General features: G+C 41.2%; 1 protein-coding gene across 1 annotated transcript in view; it reads left to right on the top strand.

Moving 5' to 3' along the window:
* Positions 1-12396, top strand: part of Magi2 (membrane associated guanylate kinase, WW and PDZ domain containing 2) — a 1360055-nt gene that overhangs the window by 947787 nt on the left and 399872 nt on the right. The window contains exons 10-11 of the mRNA XM_055612892.1: positions 2481-2541; positions 9787-9900. Coding sequence (XP_055468867.1) covers positions 2481-2541; positions 9787-9900 — 175 coding nt within the window. The remainder of the gene's footprint in view (positions 1-2480; positions 2542-9786; positions 9901-12396) is intronic.

Raw genomic sequence — 12396 nt, 5'->3', positions numbered from 1 at the left:
ACACAACCACTGCATTGTATTTTCCGGATTATCCTGTCTTAACTGCTGTGATACACTCAAAGAAGATAATCCAGGCCACAGTTCTGCTCTTGTACTATTTCTACTGAACACAGAATATAAGGCTTGATTTGACCCAATTATTGGTAGCCTTAAGGCATGATACATGTAGGCTTGGGTCTCAGAGTTGTCTTATCTCTGAGTCTAGAGCTGAAAACAGGAACATACCAAGGCAACGATTTCTGGAAGGAGTTTTATGTCAATCCATATTTCCTCTGCAGCAGAGAAATCATTTCACCAAGATAGTCGTTTCCATAATAATCGCCTCCATGAGGCACTCCTGTATGCAGTGCTGCAGCCACTCATCGATTAACTATTAAGCAGCATCATAGGCCTCGTAAAGGTCTAAAATGTGAGGGGTAAAAATCCCATCTCATATTTAGGTATCCTGTCTAAGTTGATTGAATCCCACCTTTAAAACTTGTATAATCTGATTTTTTTTTAATTCTCTCTTTCTAAATAAATAGTCTGTGGTGCTTGTTTGTTTGTTTGTTTTTGGTATTGTTGTTGACCAGATTCAACCACGAGCTTCACCATCTGAAAAAACTCACTGGAGCTTATGTCCAGAAAACTAAAGAACCTAAGACAGAAAACATTTCCCAGCTCTTAGATCCAGACTCCCCTATGACATTATGGTTAGGACACTCTAGACTACATTGACCGTGGATGGAGAAGATCAGCATTAGTTAAAGTTATGAAAGAAATAGCGAATCACTGACTAAAATGATCAGCACAGATAACTGAAAGTTAAAAAAAAAAAAAAGACTATGTTAAGATGAGCAACTATTGTGGTCAAGCCCCGAGATACAGCACCTGGGTAGCTTTAGAGCTAGAAGGTGTCTCTTATACTTACAAAGAATACAAAGTACAGTGGCAATGTATCCTTTCTGAAGCCATATAGAGGCTCCTTGAGCTCCTGCCTTTGCCTCTCCTCAGTGATGAGCTCTAACCTCTAAACCAAATAGACCCTATGCTTCCCAAGTAGCTTTCGGTAGTGGAGTTAAACACAGCTGCAGAAAGCAAACTAAGTCAGTAGAGTGCCTGCTTTGTGTTGGAGACCCCATTTTGTTGGTGTGGTTTGGTTTGGTTTGGTTTGCTTTGCTTTGCTTTGCTTTGGCTTTGAAGAATAAAGATGAGAACATAGATTTACTTCAGGGGTATGATCTTCGCAGTGAGAAGAAAGGCTTGGCATTTGGGAATGTGAGGTAGAAACGTGGGCTCTATAAACTGTGAACTCCACCCTTTGTTTTGGCTTTCTGTGCTGTTTATAGGCAACCTCATTAAAAAGTGAACATGGGAATTAACAGCAAATGAAATTCCAACCGGATTATTTTATTACATAATTAACTAGTTATAGTTCAGACAGTCACAGGAGAAGAATTAAAGTTCCCCACTGAGATTTTTAACATTATCTGATATTACATATTTTTATATCTTTTCATACTCACCCCGCTGCTACTCCGATTTATGATGCAGAGAGTGAGATGGGTCATTCTTTTAATACCATGAGCTGTACTCTTTCTTCTCATCAGGTATTTTAAACTCCAATACAATAAAACAAATGTTTGTGGAAGGTCAAAACTGTACCAGGAAACATTAAAAAATAAATTAGGTATGTTGTATCTATTTCAACATTAAATTCTGCAGAACTATGAATAATCACAGGGTTCTATTGATTACTAACTGTATTAAATTAGATACAAAATACTTATATGTAACCAATAAAGAGACACCTGCTGGCATTTAAAGACGATTGCTGGCCTCAAATCTCCTGTGCTCTTACGATCCTAGAAGGTGGCAAGTCCCTCCACTCCTGAGTCTCACTGACTGGATATCAGATTTGTAGGCAACTTGGTCACTGTATATCTAAGCATAGTTAAAGTGAGAACCTTAGGATCACGTGCTTCCTCACCAAGAAGCTGAGCTCGGTCCCCAGCACCCAGGGCACATGCTCACAAATATCTGTACCTTCGCCACGAGCAGATCCAACACCCCTGATCAGTGTGAGCACCTTCAGGCACATGCATATAGTCACAATGTTTAAAATGACTTTTTAAACTTAGAACCTTAAAAATATAGCCTTAAAAACATTGTTATCTAAATATCAAGAAGTTAGTAATATTTATTAATGTTAAGTTAATGTGCTTTGTTTTCATAAGGTCAAGCTCAAACTGTTTAGTCAAAGAACAAAAAGTTAATTTTTATCTGTCTATTTTTGCCAGTAGTATGCTGTATTAATTTTGTACTAACACAAAGAATATCAAGCTGGGTTCAGCCAAAGTCTCTTAGTGTCAAATGAGGAAGGTTTGACACTTAATACATTAAGAACAAATGGCATAAGCCTACTGTGTCACTTGAAGCGAGCAGGTGACCTGTTCATTAAGCATCAATTTTTATTTCATGTGTGCCCTCCTTTAAATTAGGAAGTTGAACTTGGACGGTTTGAGATCATTCTGGCTTGGTTTTGTAGTTCTTCAGAATCGGGTAAGCTAGTGGGGCATGTCAAAGTGCACATGACTACCCCAGCATCTGATCTTCTTGGTGCTGAAAATCTGGCTTTGAAATCCTAAATCCTTTCCTCATGAATTTTAACTTTCACCTGTCTTGTTTTCACCTCACTATTATTTTCAAGGCAGTTTTCAAACTGTACTGCCATTCTGCTTCTGAACTCGAGTGTGCATATTCAAAATCATCAGATTTTAAGTTATAAGGGCATATTTTAAGACACAGGAGGTTTCCAGTGATAATGAATATCGTGGGCTTGGTTTTAAAGCCATGATATCTGCACACGACATAAGCAAGGGACCCCTTTGCCTTCCTTCTTGTATCAGTATTCCTTCATTGTCCCTGTTTTGTTTTTCCTGTTGTTGACTGACCAGTCACATAAATCCTTTAGGGGCTTGGCTTCTGAGTATACACTTACAAGCAAAACTGTTTGCCTGATTTGCAAAGCCAGCTCAACACCTGACAGTCAGAATTGCCGGCATTAGGTCACTGAAAGGGAGTTTCCATGGTGCTATCATTCTGAGGCGGAGAAGTGAGTTACCAACCACTGCCACTGCGTTCCCTGCTCTCTCTAATTAGCAAGTTATTAGTGTCTAAAGAAGGTCCAAAGCAAAAAGACAAAGTGAAATGTGCCTTACACCCTCAGTCAAGCTTCTGAGATGAACTACTTTTAACAAGCCGGTTACATACACACTTTTTCCCACATGAAGTTGGTGATCAGGAAGTCTAATCAAGAGTTCGTTGAGTCGGCAGGAAGTGAAATAAAGGCATTCATCAACCAAATAGGTGTTTTCTCTTGCTTAAAATAAAATGAAGTAAAATAAAATCACCGCACATCTCAGTGATAACAGTGGACAAACTCAGCTCATAGTGAACCTCTGCATATGATACTACACCTGACCTGAGAGGGGAGTTCAGCCATGATGCATCCTCAGGCAAGCCTAGGGGAAATTCTGAGACCAGTGCATTTAGGCTTAATGGAGTGTCCTGGCCAGATTCCGTTTTGGGATGCTTCTCCTGTTGCTCTTGGGCTGCTGCTCCAGCCCTGGTTGGAAAGACCACTCCATGAGCTGAAAGCTGTGAAAACATTATTTGTATTTTAACCAAGGATGTCATTGACCTAGGAGATTACAACACCTGAGGGAACTGAGGACCCTTTTTCTGGGAGGAAGGGCATCTCAAGGACTCAAAAAATTGCAATAGTGTGAGTATTAAGTCTCTGCCTGCTCTTAGATATTAAAGTTCTCCTTTCAAATGTATTCAAGGAAAAATGGAAAATGCTTTTCTCCACTTTGAACTCCACTTGTTAATAATTCCCCATAGGTGGTTAAGGATATTTCAAGAAGGCTGTGTTCATCTTGTCATAACATGAAAGAATGTGAGGAAATCTTAGTTTCATCAGAGGAAATGACTTACAATTAAAATCTGGAAAATTAAATATACTCATAAGTACAGAGCTTTTTTTAAACAAGTTTCTTAGAATATTATTTAATTTTTAAAATTAATACTTTGCCCAGACATCTCGGGAAATTGTGGCATTTGTATTACGTGCTCTTGAACTGAAACCTACACTCTGTGGATTTATTTTTCTGTAGCATATGTTTGTTAACACTTTACATGGTTTAATTCCTATGTAAAAAACAAACAAACAAACAAACTAAAACAACTTGTGTCTTCCCTCAGGTCAGTCCTATATCCCTCAAAAATCCAAAATACCTTTCCTAACAGTTACTCAAAGTATAGCTCAAAAATCAGAATCATCTGGCAGCTGGTCCACTTGGCCTGTCACAAACCCCACTCGGATCTGAGTCAGAACCTGCCTCTCTACCATAGTCAATAGGGTCAGGATCACATTTGCAGAGGGGTCACGGGTAGGGAAAGGGATTCCCACCTGAAAGGCCTCATTCGACTCCCAAATCCATCTCTCACAGCCATGAGGCCTTGGGAAGCTTAGTTAACTTCTGAGTGTCGTGATGTATTAATGTAGAAAAGAAGAAACACTCATGTGCTGTAAGTTAGGAGGGTAAAATCCATCCGTCTGTAGTTCACTGTAAAAGCACAGGCACAGGCATATAGCATGCTTTAATCACTTAAGCAACCAGGGCAGTATTTTCTCTGTTTAGCATTTCCAGTCTTCCTATTTCTTATTTTTTATCTTATTCAGAATTTTTGTTTGTTTTTGTTTTATACATGTGTCCTAGAACTTGGTAGACCAGACTGGCCTCAAATTCGGAGATCCACCTGCTTCTGCCTCCTGAATGCTGGGATTAAAGGCCTGTGCTACCACCCCCAGCTCATACAGTGTATTTTAATCATGTTTTCCTTCCCTTAACTCCTCCCAGAACCTTCCTACTTCCCAACTCTATATTTTCTCCCCCTTCCGGAAAAAAAAAGCACAAAAAAACAATAAGAAATAAAATACCAAAATGAGAAAATACGTCCCCCACCTAACACTCACACTCCACACACACACACACACACACACACACACACACACACACACACAAATGTCCATTTTGTGTTGGGCAATTACTCTTGTGCATGTCATGGAGTGTGGTTAATATGCACAGTGACACTTCACTGGAGAAAATTGACTATATGTTCCTTGTATTTATTACATCTCAAGTGCAGAGAAAGCCTTCTTTTTGCCTTTTGAAAAATGTCTTGAATTAATAATGATCTAAATTATTAAGAAAACAGCAATAGTTAGAAAACAAAAGGCACATAATCTTTTTACCTTTTCTTGAAATTATGCAGGCCAGAAAGGAAAGCACAAACAACAAATGCCATTGTGACAAGGAACTAAACCTATTTTTCCACAGGAGTTCCTAGGGGGGAAACCTGATCTCCTTTCTGCTGAACTGTGTGCTCTAGACACCCCCTCCACCCCAGCCTCTCTCCACCCCCAGGAAATCTGCTCACAAATGCTCAGCATTGCCTATATATGCTTATGAGGAAAGAAAAAAGAGCTCTCAGACATAGCCCTGCATATGGACATGAAAAGACAGAGGAGAGAGGTTCTGGTGGGGTGTGAAAACCTCACTGATCACTTCCAAACAGTTTCATGAAACCTAGAAAAGTCCCTTTCCCATCATATTTAAGAAAGCAAAAAAGAACTCCAATTTCTGCAGTCATTGTGGAAGTTATAAGATGTAATGATGAGGTTAAAACTTTTACAAATTTATTTCCTCTCTCATCCCTTCCCCCCCTTTGTGTGTGTGTGTGTTTGTGTGTGTGTTTGTCTCACTTACTGGCTTGCTGTCTGAGGTAGAATCTTGCTCTGTACTTCATACTGACCCCAAGCTCCTGGTCATCCTGACCCTGAGTCCTAGGACTATAAGCATACACCACAGTCTATGTGGAACACGTTCTCTGCATGCTTGGAGACTCACTCGTAACTGTGCTCTGAATTGCTAGCTCAATTCTAGTTCTTAATCTCCCTCTTCTATGAGACGCACCTTTTGTTGGTGATACCCAGCTCTGCCCGCCATTTTGCGGTGTGATGGATGAGCGTGCATGTGCTCATGCACATGCTCACACAGCTCCACAGAAACTGACCTGGGATATTACTGCATTGCTGAGATTTAACGAAGGGTTGTGATATGTAATATCCAGGTAGTCTGAGAGCCAGCAACCTACAGATGGGCACAGGCAGAGGTGGGAGCTACAAATACAAAGCAAATGGGTGGAAGCCAAAGGGACTAGAAATGGAGCTAAGGGGAGGGGAGGGGCCGAGTTGAGGTTCTGACAGGTCTCTGTGCTTGAGCACGGCAGACGGTGAGCATGTACCTTTACTTCAAGGGCAGATAGAAAAGGGCAGAGCCTCTAGGACTTGTAGAGCAAAGCGTTAAAATGGGCCTTTTGGCTGGAGACATAGCCACAAGGTCAAGTGCATGGTTAGAATTTTTTTCCTATGCACATTCTTATCATTAAATGTAACTGTGTATTAAATGATAACCAGGTAATCATAAAATACGGCCACAGAAGAATGTCACTATGTGTACCTATCTTATATAGTTAAAAGTCTGATTGTAAAATAAAACTTTTTGTTGTTGTTGTTTGCAATGGTTGGGGGGGTTCACACTACGTGACACAAAAAAATTCTCCAAAATAGACAGAAATTTACCTACTTCACAGTTTTCCCTTGGCCTACAGAAATCCTCTTGACTATTTTGTCTTTCACAAATGTTGAATCTCTGACGCAAGGTATGACAACTGCGAACCAAAAGAATCCCAGGTTTAAAAAGGCAGGTTAAAAACCGGGTGTAATTTGAAACTTTTAAGTGATATGTGTACAGAATTCCGTAAATTGAGGCCTCTTTCTTGAAGTGTTTGCTCCTTGTCCTCAATGGTGTTTTTTCTGTCGCTCTGGTAATTAAAAGAGGCACTAAAACCTCATAGATGATTCTCTCGTTTTGTTTTTGATCATGAAATCAAGATGTTGGACATAAAAATGCATAATTGTGGTTATTTCTCCCTTCTCTTAATTACGAAGTATTCCTATTTCTAGTTATTCTCTTTCCTTTAAAGTTTTATCTGTTTAATAATAATAATAGTTTTCTAGTGTTTTTCATCCTTTAACTTACTTAATCTGTCTTAATATTTAAAATAAATAGCATGAAACCGGATCATCTCTTTAATTAAGCTTCATAATATTTGCCTTTTAGCTAATATCTTCATTTACGTTTAATATCATTGCTGATGTGGTTGGGAGCAGCTCTATTGTTTTGTTATTCTTTCTGTTTCCCATTAGTTTTTGGTCCTTTCCTGTTCTTAAGTTTTGATTTCTCTGTTGAACTGATAGCTCTACCAGTTAGTGCACAGACTTCATTTTCGTACAATCATTTCAACCTAGCATTACTGCTGTAACCTCGCACAGAGGTAAGAAGCCTAAGAACCCCGACACAGCAGAGGCCCACTGGCTGCTGCCTCTTGTTTGCTGTCAATACGCCCATGTACACTAAACGCCTGTCCGTTGCTTGCTTGTACATTCAAGTATTAAATTCCTGAGTTTGACTGCTCTCAAAATTTCCCTCTACAGTTTTCTCTCCTTGAGTAAGACAACGATCAGCTTGTAGGATGTTTGGCTTATCCTCCTTAGAGTTCAGTGCCTTCTTGTATCTTAAAAAAAAACAAAAACAAAAACAAAAACAAACAAACAAAAAACATTTAGGAGCATTCTTTCTTTACCTCCTAGAAATTCGCTAGCATGCATTAGGTTATTTGATATTTCCTATTCTCCACAGGGGTTCTGTTCATTTACCACGTTGTTTCTCATTTGTTAGGACTATACTTTCCTTAGTGCAGCTGAGCCGCTTCAAAGTCCTTCCGTAGTAATTTTGATGTACGGTCATCTTGAGTTTGATTTTCCTTCACTTTTCTGTATACTTTCTGTATATGTACAGAAAGGTCTACTTTTCTGTATATTTTCCTGTGTGTTAGTTTCATTCTCTTTCATATGATTGTGTTGTTTTCCTTTAAGGAGTACAGAGTTTTGTTGTGTTAGATTTGGTAACTGTTCTGACTTTTAACTTTTTCCAAGGAGGGGCTTCTTACTTTAAAGGCATGTCCCTTCGTCCCTTCCTTATAATGGAGAGCTACCCTGAGACCTCAAATACTTAGCCCAAAATTCTCAGTGAATGAGAGCATACAGGCAAGGGTCTCAATATTACTTCTTGGAAATATATTTTAGCTTAGACTAAAATTTTGAAAAGTCCAGATCATCGTAAGCTGTTTCTGGAAGAAAGACCTGGATTTAGCATTCCTCTAGTTATTCAGTCTTCTCTGAGTCAGTCATGAGGTAAATGCAACAGATAAATGCTTTGCAGGTTTGTGTGCTTACAAAAACGCTCAGTGGAATGTCTACGCTACGCCGTGGGGTGACACAGTCTCCTGGCGTGCGGATACGATCATTCAGATGCTTTGTTGGTGCAGTGAGGTCTATGCTGCCTCTTACAGACCAGCCCTCAGAGAACCGCCCTCCAGTGCGTGAGAGCTTGCAGATTCCCCACCTCGGCGCTCTTAAAATGTCTACAGTTGAAGTCACAGGGACGCCCACTCTTCCACCCTTGATGCTGGGGCTGGCATTGCCCCCCACACACACACACACACAAATCTCTACAGTTTGTGAGTCCTCTGATCTCCACCAAACACGCTTTTCTTACGATGTGTTCATCTCCGTAACTTTTGATCTAGACCAAACTGTTCCTAAATCTCATCCTGATTCAAAACAATATAAACTTCATTTTATATGAAAATGAAAGATGGAAAAAAATCATTTGTACACCTGTCTTGAATCTCCTTATGTTTTTGGTTCTTGGAACTGATGTAGAGCAGCGGGCATGGGGTACCTGTAAACTTCACCCTCTCCGGAGGTTAAGGCAGGAGGTGTCTTCTTGGCCCCTCCCCAGCTTACCTCTTGATGTCGGGTCTCTCCCTGACCCTGCAGCTCAGCGCTTCAATGAAACTAGCTGGCCGAGAACACCGGCTACCTACCCGCCTCTGCCTCTCCACCGCTATTTCCTGGAATGCATGCGGGTCCAGCGGATTGAAGTTCGGGTCCCCATGACTTAGTTACTGAGAAGGCTTCTCAGCCCCTGTCCTCTTCGCTTTTTTTAGTGGATAATTCAATATTGTTCACTGGAGGCTCCACAACGATCGTGACCACCATGAATAGTCACCACAAACGTGCTAGGCACATGTGCGGCGCCTGGACTGGTTAGCCCCTGTCCCACACTGTGTGCAAAGACCCGTGCTCTGCGGATGTCCCCCAGATTCGCCTCTATCATGGTCTCAGATGGTGACCTCGGCTCTCTTTACTGTTTCAAATTACAGCGACCTATAAGCTAAGAGACTGACTGGAAATAGTTATAGCACGCATTGAGATCAACTCATTCCTTCCCATTTAAAGATCCTTTTTCAAACTTGTCTTTCAATTCGGTTAGTTGTGTAGGTGCGAGTCATGAGCTGCAGAGGTTCAACATCTGCTGCAGGGCTCATGGAGGTCAGTACAGCCCTGTGGAATCAGTCCTCTCCTTCCACCTTCAGGTGGGTTCTACAGACTGACCTGGAGTCATCAGGCTTAAATCTCCAACTTCGGACATCTTGGCTGGACGACTTTCCTGACACCTAGAACTTCAGGGAATGCATAAATTTAAATCCGGTACCCTGAATTGCCATGCCAAACGTTTGTGGAAATGTGACCGTTTCTTGTGATCCCTGCAGGGCGCATAAAGAAAAGTGTTCCTATGAGCACTGGCTGTGTCTCTGTCACTGTCACCATGACAGAGAGCTCCCCCAAGCCCATGCTGCTGATACAGGCATGTTTTGTAAATACAGGTAGTACAGCTGTATTTTCTAACCACTAGTTACAAATAGTTCCAAACACTTTAAAAAGAAAGGTGAAACTGTGCCCACCGTTGTCTCCATGGTTTTCATCTAATGCCTTGAAGAACTCAGAGATGTGACTGGTCACTGGGGTCTGGACCAGGGATATTCTTCGTGCCTCATTCCGGAGTAAAATAAAGGTACATGGGGAATGCAAAGCAGCAGGGGAATGTTATACAAAGTGAAACCATGCACAATCAAAGGGAATACACAATTAAAATAGTCAGTGGTCCCTGAAGTTATGATCAGGGATATCATTTATGGAATTCAAGAAAAGGAGAAATTTAATCACACAATTTGGGGGGTTCTCCTACTGGGACTGACAGGCTTGTGTTGCATAAGCCCTTGCTGACAGAGCAGACCCCTTCCTGTAATATATCTGATTTTAATCAGATGCTCGCCCATTTATACACAGGCATAAGATGGTAAACAGAGGATTTCCCCTACAAGTGCTTTGTTGTGTATTCATACAAAACCAAGTCAGGCATATCAGTCCTCCTACTGTCTTACCTGGATATGTTGACAGTGCCTTTGAATAGAAACTGTGTAAGCTTGATGGTTGTTAAGGGAAAAAAGAGACATACTGCACTGCTTAGAGTTGGGTGCACCTGCAGGTTGATGCCTGGAGGAGTCCTGGATTGTGGTGTGCACGGTGCAGAGGGTTCTGTATGCATAGCACAAGTCTCAGGCTGCCAAGCGCATTACTAGAAGATCAGCGCATGCATAGCCCAAACGGATTAGACTCCCAGGTGGCTAAACTGTTTCTTATGCTAACCTGCCTTAAGGGGGGTGGGGCACCATGGCATGGTTTCCTCTTGCCAAAGACAGGCAGCTTTCTCATCAGTCAGCAAGCCCTCTAGAGATGGGTGGCAGAATTGACCCTACTTTGCTATTTTTTTTCTACCTTTTGCACTCAGAATCCAGGTTTGCTGATCTCTGCCTTACATTCCGGGATTTCTCAATATGCCTGACAGATGGGAATCACATCAGAAATGCCCGAGCACACTAACAACTTCCAAGTATGCTGTCTGCAGCAACATTTTACAAGTCGGCCAAAGTTGCACAAATTCACCCTTGAGTGCCCTCTTACTTCTTGGGTAAATGCCATCATGTCCCTGTACTTCATTTACATCCACTTTATCAACCAGCAGTGGAACGCCTCGTGCAGTCCTGACTTTTTGACCTGTTGCCTCTGACCTGCAGAATTCCAACTTTGCTCCTTTCTGTCTCTCTCAGATCTTTTTTCTAACAGGAGGGACTGAATCCAGGGCCCCCCACAAGGAGGTCAAGTGCAGTGCCAAAGGCATCACTAGATATTTGCTGATCTTTCTTATTGCTCAAAAAGCTACCATGCTAAAATTTAGTTCACCACCTTACAAACTGTATTCAATCATATTTAACTTTCACTTCTCATATCCCATGATAAGTAAGGCATTTTGTTATTCAAGTTGTATGGCCAGGCTATGAATTGCACTTCTACGTAAAAAAGAATTAAAACTTGGTTCTGTGATTTGTAGAATGAAATCAGTGGCCCCTTTATATCCCTGTATATGATAACTAGTCATCCAGGGTACAAGATAGAAATGCCAGGCAGTAAGATATTTTTCTGAAAAAATACAAAATGTCTCAATCTCAAGACAAGAATGTCCTGCGATTTGTTATCTCCCTGTGTGGTTGGTTGATGATTTCTCTTTGAATCATGTTCCGGAAAAGAGCTGAGTGATGTTCCTAAACTTTATTTCGTTTTGATTTCTCAAGAGAACAGTTGTTTGTTCTGAGGGCCCTCTCGTTCTTCACATTTACATATTTTCTATTTGAAGCACTCCCCAAATTTTTTCACTTCGTGAAATGATTCTTCACTTTTTGTTCCCTGGTTCCTGCCAAGAGCCATGGTGTGTACTGTTTGGTAATTGCCACTGTTGAACCCTCTGAAGAGCCTTTGTTCAAGTGTTAGATTTACTGATTCTAGTTTCTGTTGTTCTGGTAGCAATGAAAAGGCAAGTGATGAGCAGGCTTTCAGTAATCAGGCCTTTAAGGGTGCCAACACTACCCTGAACTAACTGCACCCTCAGTCACTGTGGCATGCAACTATAGAAACTCAAAAAGGTTGAATAATGACAGGAACTGCATAGTGAAAAACAAAACAAAACAAAAAACCAGCCATTGTACTCCTGTGTCCTCTGGCATCACCATCCTCTGAGGACAAACTAGGTCACTGAAGTGCCGCCTTGTACTTGACTCCATCTGCTCACTAAGACCTCTCCCCTTTCCTTAGACTTCCCACAAGTGCCTTTAGGATGCCATAACTAGTGTGAGCTGTCAGCATAACTCCTTGTGCAAGTTTGGCCTAGTTATCCTTGTGTTCTGTGGGGATCTGTCCTGATAGTACACATTGCACTGCTGTGTGTGTGTGTGTGTGTGTGTGTGTGTGTGTGTGTGTGTGTGTGT

The sequence above is a fragment of the Psammomys obesus genome, unplaced genomic scaffold (genome assembly GCF_907164565.1).
Source record: "Psammomys obesus unplaced genomic scaffold, mPsaObe1.curated_primary_1811, whole genome shotgun sequence".
NCBI lineage: Eukaryota > Metazoa > Chordata > Mammalia > Rodentia > Muridae > Psammomys > Psammomys obesus.
This window is presented reverse-complemented; position numbering and strand designations above follow the sequence as displayed.